The sequence below is a fragment of the Syngnathoides biaculeatus genome, chromosome 18 (genome assembly GCF_019802595.1).
Source record: "Syngnathoides biaculeatus isolate LvHL_M chromosome 18, ASM1980259v1, whole genome shotgun sequence".
Taxonomy (NCBI): domain Eukaryota; kingdom Metazoa; phylum Chordata; class Actinopteri; order Syngnathiformes; family Syngnathidae; genus Syngnathoides; species Syngnathoides biaculeatus.
Genome location: NC_084657.1, coordinates 12,829,098 through 12,852,410, shown reverse-complemented (window position 1 = coordinate 12,852,410; position 23,313 = coordinate 12,829,098). Strand labels below are relative to the sequence as shown.

Below are 23,313 nucleotides of genomic sequence, written 5' to 3'. Positions count from 1 at the left end.
TACGCAGTTTTTGTTCCTCTGACGCTACTCAATCGTGAACAATTAGGACCTCTAGTGTAAAAACTGTGCATCAAACAGTGCCTCACGTCAACCCAATATAATAAATAATAATAGTGTGCAATTCAAAATTAATAACACTTGTAAAATGTGCGAGTATATACTACGAATGGAAATGAAAATAATAGTTTTGAAAAGTTTGGGGCGGAGAGAAGACGGGGTCAAGGGGGTCACATGACCGGAATTTAAGAAACTTTTGCAATTGCACAAGATACATATGAACGAATTGGCTTTTGTCACATTGAAATACAAATGGGGACCAATACTATCAAAGGAATTTAATACATTTGAATCCTCACTCTTTACTTGTCAACGCAATCTAAATAAATTAAACACAAAATGTATAGTTGATTGTATCGGATTAAAACTAGCGATGTTATATGTTACAAAGGAAGTTAAAAATAGATATTCTGTATGTTACAAAAAATAAATAAAATTAATTCTACTGAAAGATTTTGATAAATTGGTGGCTTAGATGTCACGTGTATATAGCTAAAGCGATGTCAATATTTTAATGTCAATTCACTTAATGAAAAATAACGAGTCCTTAAAATGATATAAACTCAATTTTTTTCCAATTTATTAATTTTACATGATATTAGAGTAAGAAGAAAATGAGAACAAAGAAAAACGAAGGCAGTCGTATGATGACCGGAACTGAGTAACGCAAGATCCTGTTGCTAGCCTGCTACACGTTTTCCTTGTTTTAAATCATACTTAGCATTGAACTACTGTATCTGCCTCTAAAAATTATAACGTTCGGCAATAATTATGCCCAGAGGCAAGAAGACGACCAGGCAGAAGAAGTTCGATTACTCGAAAGACCGCAAGAAACTCAAGAAGAAGCTGCGAAAGAAAGCTAACCCAAGGATAGAAAAGTAAGCGTAACCCACGCATTAGCATGTTAGCTTAGGCTAGCTGTCCAACATGTTTTTCCTTCTAGTCTCAGCCAATGAACTTGTCATTATGAATGCAAGCTTACATATTGCGAACCCGCTAATACGCATTATTTACTATAATGTATGTAATACACCTTTGGATTATATTGAGATGGTACGGATAAAGTCAGTCTAATTGTTTGTAATTTATTTAATGCAGCTCCTACTAAGATAATTGTGTTGAAATTTCCCGAGTTCTGGCTTGTGTATTATTTTGATTTTTGTTCAGCAAACAGATACGGGGTGCATGGAATCCAAGTAAGTCCACGGCCAGGAACCTGCTGGACATGGGTCTGTCTTTTGACCCAAACCGCACTTTACCCATCAAGAAAAATAGTGTAAGTAGCGGCTGTTACTTCTGTTTCATGCAAATAATCAGTATAGTAAGCCTAATTTAATTACCCAACTGTAATGTTCCAATGGATGGAAGTGCAGAAAGGACACAAAAAATTGATAACAAAAGACTTGATTGTTTAGTTTTACATGCTGGATGGGCAGGCCCTCCACAATATGCCCTCCTACAATATTTAATTAATTTTGCAGTTAATGCAATGTAGAAAGTAGAAAGTGTTTGTGTCTTGCAGTTCTTCGTTTTTGCCAGTAGATGACAAAAAAAGTACCGTTTTTGCACAAATCTTGCCCTGCTTTTGGTCTGTCCCATTCATCTTGCTGTGTCCAAAGGGAACTTATTCAGAAAGTTGACCTTTTATTTGGTTGTTTACAAATATTTGGGTCTCCGTTCTGCCTCCTTACACTCAAGCGTTACATTAAACAACCAAGTAAATCTTGTGCTAGCTGCCTATTTCCAGGTCAGACATTTTCCATTGTGGATGCGGAAACTAGGCCCAGGAAAGCGCTGTAGCCACTTTCAAGTGACCACTGAACAAATAAAATTTGTAAACCAGGGTACAGTGAAGTTTGGCCTCCACGAGGGAAAATATGCTACCATTTTTTCCATACCTCACCTGTGTTAAAGACACCTGGGAGTTGTTTCCGTTAATCCATTAGATTGGTTGATTTAACTAAATTTAAAAAAAAAAATAATTTTTGCAGCTCCTTGGATTGAAAGAAGAGACGAAAGTTAGTGCCCACATTGTGACCAAGCCCTACGTCGTCAACCGTAAGTTTTGGTATACATGCGGTGAAGCAAGGCATCGGTGTCGCGTGTCATGACATTAGTGTAAAATGTGTGGGCAGAGCTGGAGGAAGAAGCCAACCTACCAAGGAAGCCCACAAAGACGCTGTCCTCTGACTTGATCGAGTACGTTCAACACATGATCCGAGAATACAAAGACGACTATAAGGTGAGAGTCAAGAACCAAACATTTCCAGGTTCTGCCACATTAAAGTGTTAACTTTACCCCTGAATGTACTCAACCAATGTGATATTTCCAACAGGTCTTATTATTATGCAGTATATTGTTCCCCCGCTATTGTGTAGTTCATTGTAAGCACCACCGCTACATTGCTGTTTTTTCAGGGATATATATATTTTTCCCAGTATACATGGCAAGGAAATCAAGGAATGGGGAGATATCAACATGTTTGAACTTGGACAAGTTTAGGCGTCTGACATTTATTATATTCATGCATATGGTATAAGCAGGGTAAAATATGTCGCGGTCAACAGTGGAAAGTGTGACACGATTGGGAGAAAAGATAGCACTGTTCGAGGAGTGAATGGCGAGCGTCGTAAAAAAAAGCCATTGACGTTCAACACTGGCGATGCGCTAAATTAGCATCCCTCACAGCAGTTGCCTATCTGCAAATACTGTAAATGGTTCTTTTGCTAACAAAAGCCCTTTCTCAATCTTGTTTTTGTTTTACAATTTTGAGTGTCACAAAAAGAAAGTGTCAGTCAGTTTCGCTTGTTTCTTTTCGTGAAAAGATTTTTTCTGTTTTTAATTAAGTGACCCTATGTACTACTGCTGGTTATGAAAGAATGGAAAAAAAGCTAGAAGCAAACATTGTCTGGTGAAGCAGTGGCGCCTACATTTTGTTTTGGTAGGTATGATGCCTCTAGTGTCACAGAAGACAATATTCCATTGTTCTTGAAAGATCAGTCACAGCACTCTAAAATACTCGTCAGCAATGGATTTAACGGTGGCAAGATGGTGCTTCAAAGTACACTACAGTTTCATTCATTTCACTGCATTAAATTCATATATCCATCCATTTTCAAAGACAATTATCCTCACAAGGGTTGCGGGAGTGGTGGAGCCAAATCCCAGCTGTCATCGGGCAGGAGGCGGGGTACACCCTGAATTGGTTGCCAGCCAATCGCAGGGCACATAGAGACAATTCACACTCACAATCACACCTAGGGGCAATTTAGATTCTCCAATTAATGTTGCATGTTTTTGGGATGTGGGAGGAAACCGGAGTGCCCGAAGAAAACCCGCGCAGGCACGGGGACAACATGCAAACTCCACATAGGCGGGTCTGGGATTCAACCCGGGACCTCAGAACTGTGAGGCCTTTGCTTTCCAACTGAACCACCATGCCACCTAACTTCATATAATCAGTTATTTTTCTTGTAATTACAAAATAAGTTAACCATCAGTGTAGCTCTTTGAGCGTCAAATAAATGTAACTGAAAGGCTTCAGTAGATTGTAAAGGGCAGCCGTGTCTTGTCTTTTGCAGAAGGCATAAAACAAGCCGATTTCCATGTATGATAAAATAAAAAAAAAAAACAAACACATTCATTCAACTGAATTCTTTACGCTTTGACGTGTCTGACTTGCTCCCGCTGTTTTTTTTTTTTTTTTTTTTTTCCCACCCTGCAGGCAATGGCCCGCGACGAGAAGAACTACTACCAGGATACGCCCATGCAGATTAAGAGGAAGATCAACGAGTATAAGCGCTGCCATGCGCAGCATTATGATGCATTCATGGCCTCGCTCACTGGCCCTATGTCCCACTGAGAACTTGACGCCTGGGGTGCTTTCAAGTAAGAGTGTTCCTAGAGGATATTCCGAATACACTCTGAAGTCTGTTCTCCACAAGAGGATAATGGTGTCCACAGACTTCCTTTTTTTCCACGGTTGACCCAGTTTATGTTCATTTATAAAGGAAAAATAAGACATTAAGGTGTCTTTGGACTTATGGAATTATTTCCTTTTTTAATTAAAAAAACAGGATGTTTTTATTGGAGATTTAAAAAGTGGTTTGATGTTCAAGTTCCAATAAAATGATTTGAACATACACCAACTTGTATTTTTTTTTCCATCAGGGAAAGACAATTTTTAGGTTCGATTCGTACACATTTACGATTGGAGAAGCAAACATTAATATTGACACCACACTGAATTACAACAAAGCAGAAGGGCGATCCATATAGCATTTTATTTTATACACATGAAATGTAATATAACATACATATAAAGCCAAAGCCTATTTTCCAGTCATGAAAATGTGAGCCCATTAAATTAATACATTTCTATGGCTACAGAGCATAGAAGGGAATAAAACATCACATAAAAAAACTCATAATTGGGAGTCTTGTACCAACCATTAATTGCCAGGCTGAGAGGCAATATTAGATATTAAGTAATGAGATGGTGAGAATTTTAAGACATTTTCTTCCAAATTGACTGCTGCAGCACTTAACGGTGTTGACTTTTTCCTGATTCCAACACACATTTTCCCATTAAAAACTCAAGACACACTTCCATCTACTTTCTGACCTGCTTATCCTCACAAGGGTCACGGGAGTGACGGAGCCTATCCCAGCTATCATCGGGCAGGAGGCGGGGTGCACGCTGAACTGGTTTCTAGCGAATCGCAGCGCACATAGAGACAAGTACAGTGGGCTTTTTTTTTTCTTTTCCGTGGCTCAAAGTTAAACCATTTGGGAACTGTACAGATGATGCGTTGAGTCACATTTAGAATCCTAACATAACATAAGTTAACCACCATAGCATAAAAACGAGAAAACTAAAAAAAAAAAAATAGTGTCAAACTAATCTGCCAGACGTGAAGGAGACGACACACATTACAGCAGACACGGTAAATTTGGCAGCACTGTGGTTTATGGGTTAGCATATCATGCATCACAGTCAAAAGAATCACTTTCGTCTGAAGGTTTTGTGACTTTTGACTGCAATTTTTCCTGGCATTCACAAAATTGTGCTACCTTTGCGGATATTTCGATTTGGGATATTTTTTTGGTTTTGTTTTACCTCTAAAATCCTTGCACTCACTCACAAAGGGGCTCTCAGAAGACAAGATCCTAAAATTCCTGCAAATTTGTACATTTCTCCACGGTCTGTGCTTTACTCTGCTCTTTTTTGAACGTGTCTTCGAGGTTGTTTCAGTTCACATTCTCGGCTGGCATTATAAATGAGTCACTTGTCCTTGTACATAATCTGTTATTAGTTTCATTTGGCAAGTCTAAACAAGTCATCGTGAAAATATGCACAATATGTGCTGCCAGTCTTTCCTCCTTTTTCCTCTCCTCCTTTTTCTCCTTAAATATGGTTCCAGATGCAATCTTCTTGCACCTATTTTACCTGAAGAGGAAGCAGCACCTTTTCCTCCCCCTTGTCAGACAAGCTGGAGCAGGAGGTCCTGGAAGGTGTCCAGCCCTCGGCAGGAGTTCCTCAGGGCACCGTCGGAGGCCAGCTGGGCGGCCAGGAGGAACAACTTTCTGTCCTCCGCCACTAAGCCCAGAGACAAGGCCTTGTGGAGCTCCGATACGCTCACGGCATCCGGTTTATCCTGGTAGGAGCCACAAACACAGGCGCAGTCACATCCATGCAACTCAATGGAAATTGACTTTCCAGATTTGTTTCTACATGTATTTTTGAAATCCATGTTTGAAGATATTTGCTGGAAACATGCATAGACAGAAACTCTCCAGTGCAGGGGTGCTCAATGCGTCAATTACGATAGACCAGTTGATCCCAAGGCAGTCTTGGTCGATCGCGGGAAGGCGTGCCAATAAATGCAAACTGAAAGTATAACATAGAGCTATTCAGTTTGTGGGATTTTGCAATATGATTCAATGAGTGAGGGATGACTGGTTGCTACATCCAACGGCGCAATTCACCTATGTACTGTAAAAAAGAAGAACCCACTGGTTTCTTTTAGGCAGCACACGGAACTTTCTCTAAGAACGACTGCTGCTCCGCCACACTCCCTTTTTCCTTGTGTATCTTACACCCCTCCGCTCCCCTACACTCATAATTACAAATGTTACAGTACTTACAGAGCCCATCATTGTGTTTTAAGATGACAGCGTCCCCCACCACTGCTTTAGTTAGCAACACAGTCTGGGCAATGTAGAGCAAAGACAAGCTAGACACGCTGCTTATGTTTACTTTCGATATTAATGGAGAAAGTTTAAAAAGAAATGCTATTGTTTTAAAATGCAATGTCTTGTCGGAGTATGTGAAGAATCGAACAAAAAGTGGTCAAACTGGACAAGATTTTCTCTTTTCCGAGTGGGAGTGGTCTGAAGCCAAAGTAGAAAGTGCAGGATGAGATGGTGTGTCATTTTAAAATTCCACCTTGGCACAGCTTGATCCAGGATGAAAGCACAGACAATACAGTGCACAAAAAGCTAATTCTGTATTTTAAACAGCAACAACAACATAACATTAACCTTAAAACGGTTTGGGAGCAACACCAGAGGAATTAAGTAGGTCTATTTTATTACATGTAGGACTAAGAAAAGATGCAAGTCCATTTTTTCATCATTCAAATTTGTCAGGGATTGTTAACTTTCTCTCTGGGGTGTCAAATTTAGAAGACGTTGAAATTAACTTTACGGGGACTTGTAAGTGTGTATTTTCTCACCTGTTTGTTCCCCAGGACCACCACGGGGAGCTGGGGTTGCCCCTCCAGGAGGCGGTGCAGCTCCAACTTGGCCAGCGGGAGGCGACTCCGGTCAGACGAGTCCACCACGTAGACCAGCACGTGAGTCCTGTTCAGATACTCAGACCAGTAGCGGCGCAATTCCTCGCCACCTCCAACTGTACAACGCATATAATAAGGAAAATAATAATAACACACAAAACCTCTTTTAAAAGGGATATGTGGTAAATTGATTTTTAATGTCTTATACAGATGGGTATATTACGTGCAAAATAAAAGAACAAAAGTTGAAAATGAGCACGTGAGCTCGCTGTTCTGGAATTCTGACCCAATGTGACATCACAGTTGGTCTAATTTGCATAATAATCGCCTTCTAAGTTTCTCCACCTATGACTTGATAGCCGGGCTGGGTGAAGGTCCAGAGCCACTTTCTTAAACACCGTCATGTAGAAACAACAAGTGCGAACGGTTGTTTGTTTCGTTGTGCCCTGCGATTGGCTGGCAACGGGTACAGGGTGGATCCCGCTTAATGCCTGAAGATAGCTGGGATAGGCTCCAGCACTCCCGCAACCCTTGTGAGGATAACAGATGGTCGGATCGACCCATTATTTGCCGTTAAAGGGACCTGCTGCGAAGAGCGAAAATCCACAAGTGACTGACGACGACAACAACACAACTGACATAAAATTCCTGAAAGCTTTTTAACTGCCCATTGATTTCACAACATGGCACCAAACCACTTTTTTTCCCTATTAGATAGTGTTATGGCCTAACTAAATGAACCTCCTCCCTTCAGTTCAACATACTTCCTTGGCACAAGATGGCGGAAAATGAATACTTTTATCTCAGTGGAACTCATCAACACACTTGAATACAATTCTTTGGCATCCAGATGCCACAAAAATGTAGTAGCAGTACTTTTGTCTAAATGAAGTTCTTCAACTCACTTCCTTGTCATCAAGATGGTGCAAGAAGACAGTTTTATTATTTTGGCTTCAGTACAAAAATGTGAAAAGGGAATGGTTTTTTTTGTTTTTGAGCAAATAAAGGAGAAATAATCTCCACCAAAAATCTGTGAATAGGTAAATCCACAAACGTGCCCCTTTGTGAACGTCCACTTCATGATCGACATAAATAAAATGGAGATAGGAGATTTTTCACACAAATGTAATGATTGGTACTTACTCTCCAGGAAGTTCAGCTGACAAGTGGGCACGCTGAGGCTCATGAAGTTGAAGCCCCGGGTCGGGCGGCAATGGCCCCTCCTGGCTTCCGTGGGCGACAGGCCCTGAAGCATGCTGCTCTTGCCGGCTCCATCCAAGCCCAGAACCAGGACTTGGCGCTTCCCGCGGTCCTCTTCCTCCTGTGGGCAGATGTATTGAAATGTCAAACTAGTTAACTCTGTGGACACACAGTATCCCCCCTCTGGCTGGAGCCTATTCCAGCTGTCATCTGGGTACACCCTGAACTGGTCGCCAACCAATCGCACGGCGCATGGAGACAGACAACAGTTGCACTAACAATCACATCTGAGACCAATTTAGAGTCTCCAATGAATGCATGTTTTTGAGATATGGGAGGAAACTTGAGTGCCCAGAGAAAACCCACGTAGTAGCCACGAGGAGAACACGTAAACCCCACGCAGGAGAGGCCGGGATTTGAACCCCGGTCCTCGGAACTGTGAGGCCAAAGCTCTTACCTACCGGTTTGCTCCACCGTGCCGCATCACTTTCTTAAAAAAAAAAGCAGTCCACCGGGGGGAACCGACTTCAAATTGTGTCAAGACTCAGATGCCGCACTCGCAGTGCGAGATTTTCTTCCTACGCGGCACTATCAGCGTGGACTTTGTGCCGAGTGAGAGAGAGCTTCTTGTTTCACCTTTCTACCCATCTGCATTTTTATCAGCGTTACCGGAGCACATTGTTGAGCAGGAACAATGCAGAAATGATCCTAGCTACTGATAACTGCTTGATGAATAAATGGATGCTTGATCACTCGTGACGCTATCAAAACATTTGGGGAATCTTCAGTCCTTTATTGTCTCTTGCATAACGGAAAAGAATGCAAGTTATATCTCACTTTATAATAATTTACTTCACAAAAAACATTTGCAATAATAATATACAAATTTTTTAATGCTTTAATTCAAAAGACATTGTGCTGGTCCTTCTGATGCGCACAAACTCAAGTGTTCAGTTAAGCCATTCACCATTGTTTGATCAGACTCCTGCCGCATGCGCCGCATTTATGGATCGGCCGCACTAGTTGACGACTGTCATGTGTCGGCTTTGCAATGAAGCTCTGCGTTTTTGGCGGAAAATGCAATCTATATTGTTACTTTCTATGCGGGCTCGCTTTTCTTCAACTCGACGCTGGTCTCGTTGCAGCGTGCCAGCTCTGTTGATGGTCTTTATGGTAAATGAAGCCCGTTGGCCCCTTGTGCAATGGGGGCAGCGTGAGCAAAACAGGACTTCAAAACAGTTATTTTAACCAGAATGAGACAAGGGGGTGTTAAACATGGTGTATTTCTTTATCTTTTGTATGTTTTTGCACCCTTGAAAACTATTTTCAATTATGAAAAAAAAAATGTTTTCAACCGTATAAAATGTCACTGAGGCGATACATACTCTATTTATTCCCGTATTTCGTGATGGTTTTGCCCTGTAAATCGTCAAAACGGTGTGATCAATAAATGTCCTGACAGAGTCAGATTGCTGGGATCGCAGACCACATGGAAAATTCCACATGCCGGCAGCGCTGGATAACAAATTGGAATCCATCCGATAAACCAGCAGTAAACTGGGGGCTTTTTGTCTCTGCATCAGGTCTTCAGTTATTTACACCCCCCCCCCCCCCCCCCAGGCCGCAGACATGCTCTAATACTTGCCTTGAGAGTACATGAAATGTGGCGGCAGCCGCAGTTCAAAATATGTGGCTGGTTTGGAACAATACAGCTATTATTGTTTATATTGAGGTTCTTCTGCAAGAATGATGTCATGGCATTGCTTGGTTGCGGTTCCGTCAAATTTTGTCCATGTCAGCCTAAAATTTGGTCACCAGTCAATCCCCGGAATGCGTTACAATTCAATTGCGGATCACAGGACAGAGAAACACTTTTGGACAGTCGAGATTCCTCAATTCACTTCCAATCAATTGCACGGCTGTTTTTGGGTGAGAGGAGCGAGGCACACTCTGGACTGGTCTATCGCAGGCCATAGTTGGCATCTGCCAAGAGAAGTGGGGTACAACCCGGTTTCATTGCTTCTCAGCGGTATGACGGTGGCTTACACGATTTTGCAATGAGGGAAGAAGCCAGAGTACCCACATAAACTTCACAGATGGAGGCCGGGATTCGAATCAAGTACCTTAACACCGAAGCAGACGTGGTCAACACTAGAATACTTTATCAATGCCATTGAAACATTTTCAGTATGTATTTTGTGTGAGTTTCTTTTCGTACGTGTTTTTTTTCCCAACTCTGTAAATCGATTATCACATCACTGTATCAAAACAATATATTTGTATTTATATTTGTCCACCATATCCTGATTGCCACCGCTAATTTAACCACCAACAGTATCAGCGTCATCAAAATCCCCATAAATTAGACAGAGTGTGCAGTAATACAGCCAAAACAACACAGAGAGCGCCTTACTTCCTTGATGGTAGAATATTGGGCGTACGGTGCATACATTGGCCTCGGGTAGAAGTAGCTGAGGGCGATGAAGATCGCGGAGCCCAGCGCGGCCACGGCGGCGGTCAGCGCCACCGAGATGTGCCGAAGAAGCACCATCTGTGCGGGGCCAGCAGCCGGAATGGAGACGCTGGTTGCCGAACGGGTGCGGACGCCGACTGCCGCTGTCTCTTCTGACTCTCCTGCGGTTCCTCCTCTCGACATGTGACCGCGAGCTCGCTGCTTCTGTTGTTGTTGTTTTTTGTTGTTGTTTTTTTTTTAGATGAAGAGGCGCAGGATGATAGTGGGACGTTCGAGTGCTTCGCGTAAATCTGGATTTCCGTAATGTACATACATAAAGTGCGTTCAAATTACCCGGAGATACCGGATTAAGGAGGAATACTTGGTCTGAAAAACCATCTATCAATATGTTACAAGTAATAAAGCTGTTACTTAATAATAAACTATTGTAAACAAACAGCATGACTGACTGCACTCCAACGTTTCATCTAATGTTTTAGACTATTTATGTATAAATCCATTGTAAAATAATGTATAAATACATTGTAAAATAGTGTATATTTTACATTACACATTGTATACATTATTTATATGTACTTTTTCCATATAAAAATCAATAGGTTGTAATTCACAAAATTATTCACATGTTGTAAATATAATGAATGAATGCCATGTATTGTTTTTTAAATGCACAGTGAAGTAATACATTTTTATAACATTTGTGTTGAACAATTTTTTAAAATCCATTTTTTGTATGTAATTATTTATAAATGTGGTATGTACCTAGTGGTATGTAAGTATAGTACGTTAGAAGGTTTTGAGTATTTTAAATATATAAAATGTATGTTAATGATTTATGTGATCAGTATAAATCTGTAAACCTGTAGATAATTTCAGAATGTAAAATTGTGTTGTGAAATAGTTTGAGATGGCTGATATATAGAAGTGTATTATTTAATATATTCAGTTTATTGTTTTAAGTATTAATGAACATATTCAATGTGAATAATTTATTTTTTAATTAAAAATAAAAGTTGTAATATACAGTAATACTAAATTTATAATTTATATTCATTCTTTCATTTTATAATAACCCATTGAAATAATTTTATAATTATTAAACCAATTAAAAAAGTTGGAAACAAAAAAAAATGTTCCACTAATTCTTCAATTGTGTATAAAAATCGTTTCTCTGTGGATACTAAGCCAAAGTCTTCCTGAGTCTGACATGCAGTGAGGCTTATGTGCTCCATCTAGTCCAGCTTGCTCTCTCCGGGTTTCATGTTTCTCGGTGCGTTTTATGGGCCTAAATGTCATTTAGTTTAATCGAGCCACCGTTCAAGTCTTTAGTCTCTCAAGATGACTCCTCATTTATAGTCTGCGCCCTCAGGTGTCACATTAGCTTCCAATAACTTTTCTTTTACCTTAGCATACAGTAAGTGTTTAAGATGGCCGGCCTCTAATGGCATAAACATGTTTCTGCTGCAATTGTGCACTCGTTGTTTATTTCTTCATTATGACTTGGCTATAATGCCCTCTGTGTGCTACTCCTTGGTTATCTCTGTGTGTTTTTTTTTCATCCATGCAACACAGTTTAATATACATCAGTCAAAATAAAAAACAAATCAACTAAATTAAGGATGACATTGAGATGGTGTTGCTGTACAAGCACTTGAGAGGAAATTTGAACAAACGGACTATCTATCTATCTATCTATCTATCTATCTATCTATCTATCTATCTATCTATCTATCTATCTATCTATCTATCTATCTATCTATCTATCTATCTATCTATCTATCTATCTATCTATCTATCTATCTATCTATCTATCTATCTATCTATCTATCTATATCTATCTATCTATCTATCTATCTATCTATCTAATAGAATAGAATAGAATAGAATATAGGTGGCACTGTGGATCAACTGGAAAGCGTTGGCCTCACAGTTCTGAGGTCCCAGGTTCGATCCCGGACCCGCCTGTGTGGAATTTGCATGTTCTCCCCGTGTCTGCGTGGCTTTCCTCCAGGCACTCCGGTTTCCTCCCACATCCCAAAAACATGCAACATTAATTGGACTCTAAATTGCCCCGAGGTGTGATTGTGAGTGCGGCTGTTTGGTGATTGGCTGGCAACCAGGTCAGGGTGTACCCCGCCTCCTGCCAATTGACAGCTGGGATAGGCTCCAGCACTCTGCGACCCTCGTGAGGATAAGTGGCCAAGGAAATGAATGAATGGATACTATAATCTCAATTCGTCTGTCCATTAATCCAAATGCATGGGTCAATGTCAGTTCCTCAATTGAACGCTTGATGGCGCAAATTGACTGCTAAAAGCACCGTCTTTCTAGTTGTTCCTCTGTGCGATAATATGATCACTTTAGCTCACAGTACGGTTTAAAGTGGAATACTTTCTACAAATGTGTTAATTTGAACTGGAAACCGACATAATTAAGTCAGTTAAGACATAATATGCTTTTATTTTGAAAGCTTTGACGTCTATTTATAGATTTTACATTGAAACCGGAATCTTAAAACGGAAACAGTGGCATTGCATATCCGGTTTGCGTTCACGTATTCTGGCTGACTGACGAGTAGTGAAGACACCGGGAGCTGGATGAGCGCTTAAACCAATCAACATTATCGCATCGTTTCAAGCCCTCCGCCGTGGAAGTCGTCATTTAAATTTGCCGAACTCGCGTCTCCTCCTCCCGTCGAACTTATTCGTCCTGCACTCCCTCCACCGCGTTTGGTTGTCAGACGGGCAAACATCGGCGGTTCCTTCTCTGTCGTCCCTCGAACATGGTGGTGGCCTGTGGGCAAGAAGTCGACGAGGCAGCCCGGTGACGACGAGCGGAGTGTTTTTAAAGCTCGCATTTGACGAGTGTGTTCTCAAACGTCGGGTTTGGAATTAGCTGCGTGCCCTGTGGACGTTGACCCCCCCCCCCCCCGACCATCTAATTAGCATTTTGTAGAACAGAACGCGGCAATTTGGCGTCCCAAGTTACCCTCAACTTTTTGGGGGGAGAAAAGATGGCGACATAATTGCAGGAGAAATCAAGTGCAGCCCGATGGAACCGTTTTACCTCCTGCGTCACTTTTAGCGATCTTACTTGGATTACTGCAATTTTATTATGGATATTCGCAGCCAAGCGGCGCCAGGTCAGGAATAACAATCCCAACGAGCCTCCAGCAGCAGCACTACGATGAGCGAGAAAAGCGATTGTTTCCCCTCGTCGAGATTTTGAATAGTCGCGGGCAGTTCATTACATGGAGACTCGCTTGACATGCCGAGGACAGAGTTGCCGCTACCCGACGGTTGGGAAGAAGCCCGAGACTTTGATGGCAAAGTCTACTATATTGACCACATCAACCAGAGTACCAGCTGGATCGATCCCCGAGACAGGTAACAAAAAGGGGAAGAATGCATGACGACCTGACATGGGTAAAAAAAAATGAAGTAATTCGAGTTAATGTGGTTGCTTGAGAAGTAGTAAAATTAATTTTATTCTGCCACTATGACAGTAGTAGCGGGCCCATTTTAGTCCACGTCGCTCAGTTTGGGAAGCTAAAGAAAGCATCAGTGATGAGGCAGTTGGCATAAAGTGCAATTTTTGTGAAAACGATGAAGCATGAAATAGAAATGAGGATTGCAAGACTGGAAGTATAAAATGAATTACAAGATAGAGGGGTTTATGGGAAATTTCCGTATTTGGGAATTTTCTCAGAAATTCAGGAATTCTAAAGAAGAGATTGTTAAATTTGAAGTGACTAGGTTATGTTTCCATTAATCTGTCAGTGCTCTCATCTAAAATGCGACAACATTGGTGAGTGGAATGTCCAGTTGATTAAAGGGTTAGCGGTTTGAATCCCGGCTCCGACTGTCCGGTGCACAAAGTGTCCACGGGCAAGACACCGAACCTTAAACTTTTCCCTTTTTCTTGTGCAATGTTGTCAAGGATATTGTGGAATTTTTCCCAAAATATGACTTTTTTTTGGAGGGGGGGGTGCTGGAACATTTGGAATCAGTTGTGATATGCTGTATTAGCTACATTTCTTCATTAATTGGTTGTTTGCTGCGGAAAATGTGCAACATTTCTTCATTAATTGAGTGGTTGTATTTCTTGGGGTAAACGTGTGATGATGGAAAAAATATTTTGATGGATTTGTTTGAATTGGTTGAGAAATGTGTCAAAAATCGTAAGTGAAATAAGTATGAAGAATTTTGATGGTTGTGGTTTGCCAGCAGTGGTAAACTCTTGGTGGAAATGGTTTTTTTTTTTTTTTTTTTAAAGATGTCATGTTCTATCACTGCTCTCTACCACCAACCAATGGAGAGTATGGTTTTTGTCACCATGGTAATTGGAGGGCAGAGCTAGGGAGTTGCAACAAGGCAAGTAGCTATTTGCAGGATACTTTGAGGAAAATCAGCGAGCACTTGTGAAGATAGTACAAGTATAACTTGTGTTTTTACTCACGAAAGCAAACTGAGCACTTCTTCACCATGTGGCCCAGCTATACTTATGGATTATTATACCTGATCTGACACAAGTGGATTTTCCATAATGTGTCTTTCTCACCGCAGTGACACAAGACAACAATCGTGATTACGGATTCAATGTAGAAAGTTTATTTGGGACCCAGAGATAGCTTGACCATTAAAGTATTTTCAGCCTACTGGCTTTGGAAGACGTACGTACAAGGCAAGAAGCAACAGTGATAACACGAGATGTGTATGAGAGACGGTGTGAACGGTGTTGTAAAGAAACCAAAAAAGAATAAAGTTCAGATAGCTTTGGCGAGATAAGGATGCACTCAACTCACTCATTCTTTACACATTGTTTACACAAAGGTCATCAGCCGAATTTATTTACAGATAATGTTGAAATCAGCACAGTTGTTAGTTTGACAAATGTCACCACCCTATTTTGACTTATACAGAAAGTAAATCACAAATGGATGATTCAAAGTGAGTTTTAATTTTTTATGGAGTGCATCAATTTCCACAGAATGAATAGAATTTGTTTCTTTGCAGATAATGCTAGTGCTTCTTCCACGTTGATGTTTTATCAAAATCTAAATTGTAAAAAATTAATTTGGGCTGCAAGTAATGACTTACTCATTGCTTACATTTTAATCCCTTTTTTTCACAAATAGGATGATATTTCATATTGATAGTGCAGAAAATGCACAAACGTTTCAGTCCATAACATACCAGAAAATGGGTAAAAATTGTGATTGTTTTCCAAAGTGAAGCAAGCCCTCTAGACAATGAATTGATTAATCAAACTAGTTGTCAGTTAATTTCATAACGTTGGTCAGCAACAGATTTATTGTTAGCCATGTTTTTGGTTACATGTGCAGGTATTTTCACTTTATAGGTTCAAATAAATGGTGGTTCATGCACTGTATTTTGAACTATGACCGCGTAAAATTCAATTTACAAGTGCTTACTTTCACCAATGTCTAATATTCAATATACAGTAAGCAAAGTTTGTAACATTTGATAAATAAACTGTTCACAACCTGGAATAAGAAACAGACTTGTAAGATGGAAATGGATGTCGTTTTTGGATTCAGCTACTCAAAATTGTCTGAAATCTGTTGAAAAACATACACAACTTACAAATTGTTGTTGATTAATCGATGCACTTCCAAAATTAACATTTTTAATGTTAAGCAATCTTAAAATAAAAAAATGTGTACACATGCTTCAGCCGGTAAAATGTTTTTCCGATAATACGCACAAATGCACATCACCAGGCTGACATAACCCTTGAGGTAGGAGCCGCGTCAGCCATGTGCATTTTAAAATATTTAAGGGTGGCACTTTCCAATACACTTAGGGTAAATGGTAAAGTGTTTCTCCAGAAAAATATTAGTATATCATCATAAGCTTCCTGCGGCTTCTCCTGGAAATCCATGCTGGTAATAGGCTTAACATGCACGTCATTCCATGTGCAAAAACGTTGCGTGGCGGGGGGGATCAGTCCCTCAGACTTTGACACCAAATCCCTTTCATGCCTTGTGTCCGGAATTCTGGAGGTTTAACCTTGTTTTTTTAAAAAAAACTTGTTTTTAAATATGATTTTCCCTCAGCTGTGGTGACTGACATGAGTCCAGACATACGTCGTCGTGGCAACGTGACTCAAGCCTCTCCTTTTCGTGTTTCTCTTTCATCAAGTAATGGGTTGATTTTGATGGTGTCCTCAAAACTTTCTTTGAACAAATGTCCAACAATGCTCACGTTTTAATGAGTTGTGGGTGTTTGCCATGCGAGGACAGGGCTGAACAAAGTGACTTTAAAAGATGGACAGATGGGGACAGGTCATCCATAGATTAGAAAAAAAACCCTTTAATAATATTTTCCTAATTAAACGCTAATGCTTTTTAATTCCATTTATTTTTTTTAACAAGTTAGCCAATTATTAAAAAAATAAAAATGAATAAATATATTTTAATAACCAATTTGTGGACTCAAGAAAAATGTGACATACATTTTAAATTGTTTTTAATTAATGTAACTGATTAAATGACCACCTAACACAGTGAAATGTTAAATGTACAGTAGCCACACAAGTATTGGTAAAATTGAATTTCAATGAATAAATTAACATTTACCCAAGTAAATAGTTACAAATCTGTTACAAATTAACAAATAGATTTTAACTAACCATATCTATAAAAAATAAAACAAATTATTAAACAATATTACAAGAATAATTAAAATGCTCTGAGAATGGCGCAGACTATATATTATAAAAATTATGTAATTTGTAATTATTTGTAATGAACCAGTTTTATAACCAAATTCAAAACTGATGGCTATGCATCATGTATGAACCGTTTATTTCACTATTTCTGTACTGGTTGATAATAAATTTTTAGGCCACACTAGCCCATCTTGAAATTTTTATATATAGCTTAAAGCATTTAAATTTTAAATCCATTGTTATAATTTAGCTGCCTCTGTCTGTTTTCCACTTATATGGAAGATTGTGTAAGGGTAGTCACTGTATTTAGTAAAAGTACCATTGATAGGAAAATGTCCTTCACATGCACGTGCATGCACGAATGCACACACAGCGCGAAGGGCCGAGCAAGCAGCACTCGTCGGCCAAGCGTCCGATTCATCCCAAATCTCTTTCACTGCCTGCCAAGGTGCACGGGGTTCAAAGTTCGGCATGAGGACCCACAAATTGTAATACGTAACCAAGAGAGTTAGAACTTATTTTCTTAATGCTTGCGACAACACATTTAAAGCCTCTGCAACACATTCATGTTAAAACTAGGATTTTAGCAATTGTTTACTATTTGAAAGAAAGGACTGTTAAAAAAAAAAAAGGCCATAGTCCGAGTTTAACTTATATTTTTTTAAAGGAACAAATTTGTACTCTTTCAAATTTCATACGTTGTATTATTGAAAACCAGTAGGAATCTTGAGAGATATTTTTTTAAAGGGAAAAAAATGTCATCATATAATGAAGTAGTTATGTTTCTGGAAAAAAAATCATGATCTTTTGAAATATTCTTTCTTCTTTTAAGTCAGATTTTTTAGTTTTTATTATTTAGATTTTTTTTAATGTGTGATTTTTTTTTTTTTTTTTTGGGGGGGGGGAAATTCGATTATGTTGAGATTTTTTTCCTAGTAAAATGTTTTAATCGTACAAGAATAACATTTGTTCTTGCGGAAAAGGCTTTAATCTTAAACGTTTGTTGTAAACGTATGAGAATAAAGCCCTTTTATTCTGAAAAAAAATCTCATATTACAACAAGTTCTTATGAAAAAAACATAATGTTAGTAGGATGGTGATTTTTTTTTTTTTAATGATCATACTAGAATAAAGGTAACCTTTTCAAGAATAAAATAGCGAGAAAATGTTATGATTACAGATCATTTTCTTAGAACCTATCCCCCATTTTTAACAAAGATGCCCACTTATTTGTGTGGGTTCTTTTTGTTTGTTTGTGTCCTACTTCAGCTTGTTTATAATTTTATTTTTTATTTTTTGCATAGTAAATATAGGGATGCTTCAAACCTTTGCAGTCGTGGGAATTTTTTCATTTGCTGTAAGATGAGAACTTTTGTTTTTGAATAAACTATAGAGTATTTTTTTTCTTCATAATATTACAACTTTGACGTGCAGCCCTAATATACCTGTCTTGCGTTCTTTACAATTTGTAACACACATCTGACATCGACCACAATTCACGGTAACACACGACACGACATGACATGACACTGTTAATATACAGTAAAGGAAATGAACAGTGTTCAACAACACCTCATATGTAGCTAAGCTACATATGCTACAAGTGGTATGTGTGACACGAGTGCTTGGAAGCGGTTAGCTGAATATTTTGCATTGCTAGCATTGTTTCCGCTATCTAACTGGACGGACATGTTGCTCCGGTAGTCATCCGCTGTAGCCAGAAAAATGCCACCAAATTGTCGGTGACAATTAAGTACCTAGTATTAGCTCTGGAAATTTCCTACATGCTTGCGAAATGCATTTATAAAGAGAAGCTAACCATTGTTGAGTAAAATTAAAAGTAACACTATTAGTATTTGGAGAATGATACAGTCATCTCGTGGCGTTTCGTTGTCTATATCAGTGATTGGAAAAAAAATTCTTTCCTCCCCATTTTTATTTCAGACTCTATAAGTATACCTTTTATGTAAATATACCTTTTACGATATAAAAGCCTAACCTGTGTTGCAGTGGGTTCCATTACTCTTGTTATAGTTACTTTTTTTTTTTTGTTTGTATAGTTCAAGTTCATTTTTGGTTACTTTGTAGCAGCACTGAATAGAGAGAGTTGAGCTTGTTTTGAAGACAGCAACACAAGTGAGTGTGGTCTAACTACTTGGCCTTTAATAAATTCTTTAGTGTGCAGTATAATCCACCATGCCCTCAGTGACGCACAAAAAGCATGTCGTCAGGTTACAGGAATGTTATCAGCCAGATAAGGCACGGTCGCCACTTTTGAGCGTCGTGCAGATCTCCTGCTGATATTCCCTTTTTTTATTTGTATACCACTCAGCCATGGCAAACTGTAGTTTGTGCATGGATGTTGGACCTTGACATGAGGGATTCGAACACGATTCAAACACCGAATGAGCTTTTTCTCCCCAGTCACCGCCTGACTCACAGTTCAGCTATGTAGCCTGGCCTCGGTGCCTTTGCACTCCGCCGCGTGCTTTGTCAGTTTGCATTAGCGCGCCAAGGCCCGGCCACATAGTTGTTTGCCTTGGAAGTCACCAGTTTGTGTTTTGCAGACATTTAGGAATATGTTTGGTACTTTCCCTTCGCGTTTAACACAAATCATGCAAACGTGAATGGAAAAATGCCTCATTAAACCTCATCTAAGGCACAATTTTAACAACATTGTAACTTTTTAGCTTGTTGGTTATTTACAATACAGTATTTCATTAAACAGTATCAGTCAGAAGTCAGGAAACACTTTCTAATGCCATAAAACACCTGATTAGATTTGTTTTGGTATGGTGGCACCGTGAAGCAGTTTAGATGTGAGAAGGACCACAAGTGGCTATTGAGCGACTGACATTGAAATGGAGTCCTGGCCGCCGCAACCAGCTAGCCCTTCACTTGCAGGGAACTGAAGAGCCACAAGTTTGGGTGAACGGCCGTCGGCCCCCACCCGTGGCTCGTCCATTAGAGGACGGGATTTAGTGGGCGAGCGTGTAGAGAGGGGGACTCAAATAATGGGGTTGCGGCCAGCCAACCAGCCGTTGGCAGAACCCTCTGTGTCGCTCTGTCCGGAAGCTAAATTTAGAGCCAAGTTGAGGAGGTCTTATCCAGGCCCCCTTTTCTATTATTCATCAGCGGAAAAGACCCAGTTCGCTTTCTGCGTACAGCAACGCTCGTTGTTTGATTTTTGTGGCACTTGCCTCTTAGGTTGAATTTACACTGTATGTTTTTTGGGACACGGGGGGGGGATATATATCTTTTTTTATTAATTTTTATTACACCTCCCATGAAAAAAAACAACAGCAAAAGCAAAGAGACCTTCTAGCTTTATTAAGTTCTTTATTGCAGACTGTCAAACTCTTTCCAATTTATTGAGCTGTCACCATGTCAGCATTTTAAACGGGAATGTGAACTTTCATGATTTGACAATTTAATCAAGAATTAGTTTGTGCTTTAATGGGTTTTCATATTTTACTAAAACGGTAGCACCTTCTCCTTCAAACTGTCAGTTATCAGTTAACAAGCAGTACCTGAATATTTATTGTACTCAAATATGGGGGTAAAAACATCGTTTGACTTTTGAATTGCTGCACATATTATCTTGCGTTTGGAAGCCCATTTAAAGAATTTGGCTGAACAAACAAGTCATTTGCATTCTACTCAAGGAACACAAGGAATCTATATTTTTTTTCTGTAGTGCAAATAAGCAGTTATGTCTCACTCAGCTGTGTAAGGCATACTGTCCGCGCCTCATGAAAACACACTTTTGAGAAAGAAAAGGAAAAAAAATGGTAGCATCACTGAGTGCCCCCACCCCTCGCGACTGCAATGACTGGATAGAACTAAGGCCGACGGTTGCCCCAGAAACCTCCAGGCAATGCGTTAGTGCCGCTCGAGGAATGCCGCGGGTCGATTTCCTCCTATTGTGGTCGGCAGGAGGGACACCCCCCCATACCCTTACCCTCTACTTTTTTTCTTCTACCCCCCTCTTGGGGGTGAATAGAGGACTCTGAAACACCAGACTAGCCAACCGCCTCCCTCTCTGCTTCCTCTTTGTCCCCTCACCATTGCCTCATGTCTGTACTTTAAGACATCCCAATGTCAGGTTGCAATTGGGTCAGAAACTGTAGAAGTAAATGAAAATAATACAACTTGACCTGAAAATTTTAATCAACTGAAAAAGTTGGCGACCCTGTCATCTGATGGACTTGCGCTGAATGGTCAAAGTGACACAATTGGTATGTGCGCGTCATGTAGCTGACGTAACAAGAACAAAAATGCATTGAATATGGTATCTTAAGATCGGAATCAGGCCTTTTTGAAATTGTGGGTAATCCCATGTCTAACATATGTATGTAAGTGTTTGTGCGTCATAAACACGTGGCCATCCCCCAACAATGTCAGCTGCCTAAATAACTCAAAGACGTTACAAAACAGGTGCTGTAAATTTTAAAAAGACTGAAAAACTGGGCAAGGAAATATGGTTTATAAATGCTACAGTACATTAAATAAGCAAAAACAGTTGGTGATTGTAGCTAGGAGTGAGTAATGTTGAGTTGCCCTCATTTCAATCAATGGGGGAAGAGAGCCCACGCCACATCAACCTAGGGGCTAAATGATTTTGTTGTAAACATTTTTTTTGTATTTTTAGTGTTGTGCGCCTTTAATGCAGTATTACATTGTGTTGGAACGATGCCGTGGCACCACTGAGATCAAGTGGGAGAGATGCAGCGTAATTAAAGCAGGAAGAAGAGGTCGAGAAGGCCTGCTATTTACACCGACTGTCTCCAGTCATAGTTGTTGTTCCCATAGAGCCCAAAAATACAGTATGTGGTTGTGCGTATCTTGTATGCTCTGATCGTATGTGTTGCTATTCTGTGTGTTGAAGTAGCAGTTGTTTGAAAGTTTCATAATTACCGTAACATTGACGCTAACTGCTGTTAATTCTTTAGGTCGTTTTGCATTATGTTGTGATTAGACTAGCAGGCTATTTATGCAGTATGGTTGAATATTTTGATGAACTGTGCTTATTTTAGTTTCATCAAAGTTGTCTTACACACTCGTCTGCCGTTCACCGTTGGCGTTGAATCACAATGGCGTACTTGTTCCTGCAGCGTAAAACCAGTCACAGCTCAGCAATGATTTTAACAAGAAGCATTGTTTTCTTTCCCTCCCGCAGGCAGACGAAGCCTCTGACGTTCGCCGACTGTATCGGAGATGAGCTGCCAGTCGGTTGGGAGGAGGCGTTCGACCCTATGGTCGGGGCATACTATGTCGACCACAACACCAGTAAGTTTCTATGAACCTTTTGTCAGGTGTGATCATTTCAAATGTGTGGTACGCAGGCTCCTTCTAGTGGTGTGCAAAAGAATCACTGAATTTAATGATCAAAATGTGCATGCGGTTACAGTCTCTAGAATTTTTTTTTTTAATCCAGTACAGAACATTTGTTAAGTACAATTCATTTGTATTTTATTTTGAAGTAAAATACATTTGCGAGCTAATCTCAATTTGTTCTTTCTAGAGAGCACCCAGCTGGAAGACCCGCGGGCCCAGTGGCAGCGGGAGCAGGAGGCCATGTTGCGGGAATACCTGGCCGTGGCCCACGATGCCCTCAGTGCTCAGAAGGAGATCTACCAGGTGAAAGAGCAGAGGCTCCGTCTTGCGCAGCAGGAGTACCTGCAACTCAACAACACCTGGCGGGACAAGTCCACATCGCAAACCAGCTGTAAGTGTCACGCTGTTGTCATGACAAAATTCACTGGTGGTCACTCACTGGTCGAGTAGAATACCGGCATTTTCTTATTCCTAATCAAATGAGGTTTCAGTCATGCCTTGTGTCACAAAAAAACCCAGTACTAGTCACTCATTGTGGGCTAGAAAGTAAACACCCATGATCTAACATTGGCTGGCGACCTGTTCAATTGGAAAACTTGCCCAAAAGTTAGCTCTTCCTGCCACCCTAATGAGGACACTGGAAGTAAATATGAGCGACCCCCATTCGCCTCCTTTTTCCTTCCATGTTGGCGCAGTTAGTTCCAACCGCTGTATTTTATGTGCCAGGGATTTTGCAGTTTCCAGCAGAAGTGAAA

General features: G+C 40.1%; 3 protein-coding genes across 3 annotated transcripts in view; 2 read left to right on the top strand and 1 right to left on the bottom strand.

The window, feature by feature from the left end:
• The first annotated feature begins 685 nt into the window (after positions 1-685).
• nop16 (NOP16 nucleolar protein homolog (yeast)) lies at positions 686-4,182 on the top strand. Its single transcript, XM_061803347.1, has 5 exons — positions 686-935; positions 1,225-1,333; positions 2,049-2,115; positions 2,193-2,299; positions 3,783-4,182. The coding sequence occupies exons 1-5, from the start codon at positions 829-831 to the stop codon at positions 3,918-3,920; spliced, it is 528 nt and encodes a 175-aa protein (XP_061659331.1). The 5' UTR covers positions 686-828; the 3' UTR covers positions 3,921-4,182.
• Positions 4,183-4,328: 146 nt separating this feature from the next.
• arl10 (ADP-ribosylation factor-like 10) lies at positions 4,329-10,807 on the bottom strand. The gene is made up of 4 exons (XM_061803486.1): positions 10,469-10,807; positions 7,999-8,176; positions 6,796-6,971; positions 4,329-5,715 (listed from the first exon to the last, which is right to left on the bottom strand). Exons 1-4 carry the CDS (start codon positions 10,709-10,711, stop codon positions 5,542-5,544), a joined length of 771 nt encoding a protein of 256 aa, XP_061659470.1. The 5' UTR covers positions 10,712-10,807; the 3' UTR covers positions 4,329-5,541.
• A 2,254-nt stretch (positions 10,808-13,061) lies between these two features.
• Positions 13,062-23,313, top strand: part of wwc1 (WW and C2 domain containing 1) — a 28,085-nt gene continuing 17,833 nt past the window's right edge. The window contains exons 1-3 of the mRNA XM_061803485.1: positions 13,062-13,914; positions 22,401-22,510; positions 22,746-22,949. Coding sequence (XP_061659469.1) covers positions 13,796-13,914; positions 22,401-22,510; positions 22,746-22,949 — 433 coding nt within the window. The 5' untranslated portion in view covers positions 13,062-13,795. The remainder of the gene's footprint in view (positions 13,915-22,400; positions 22,511-22,745; positions 22,950-23,313) is intronic.

Excerpts from the sequence above, each read along its gene's own strand:
- nop16 (XM_061803347.1), top strand. The coding sequence starts at position 829 with ATGCCCAGAGGCAAGAAGACGACCAGGCAGAAGAAGTTCGATTACTCG. Across the intron at positions 1,334-2,048 it reads TACCCATCAAGAAAAATAGT|CTCCTTGGATTGAAAGAAGA; the intron begins GTAAGTAGCGGC and ends TAATTTTTGCAG. Across the intron at positions 2,116-2,192 it reads CAAGCCCTACGTCGTCAACC|AGCTGGAGGAAGAAGCCAAC; the intron begins GTAAGTTTTGGT and ends ATGTGTGGGCAG.
- arl10 (XM_061803486.1), bottom strand. The coding sequence starts at position 10,711 with ATGTCGAGAGGAGGAACCGCAGGAGAGTCAGAAGAGACAGCGGCAGTC. Across the intron at positions 8,177-10,468 it reads AATATTCTACCATCAAGGAA|GAGGAAGAGGACCGCGGGAA; the intron begins GTAAGGCGCTCT and ends ATCTGCCCACAG. Across the intron at positions 6,972-7,998 it reads TCAGCTGAACTTCCTGGAGA|TTGGAGGTGGCGAGGAATTG; the intron begins GTAAGTACCAAT and ends TGCGTTGTACAG.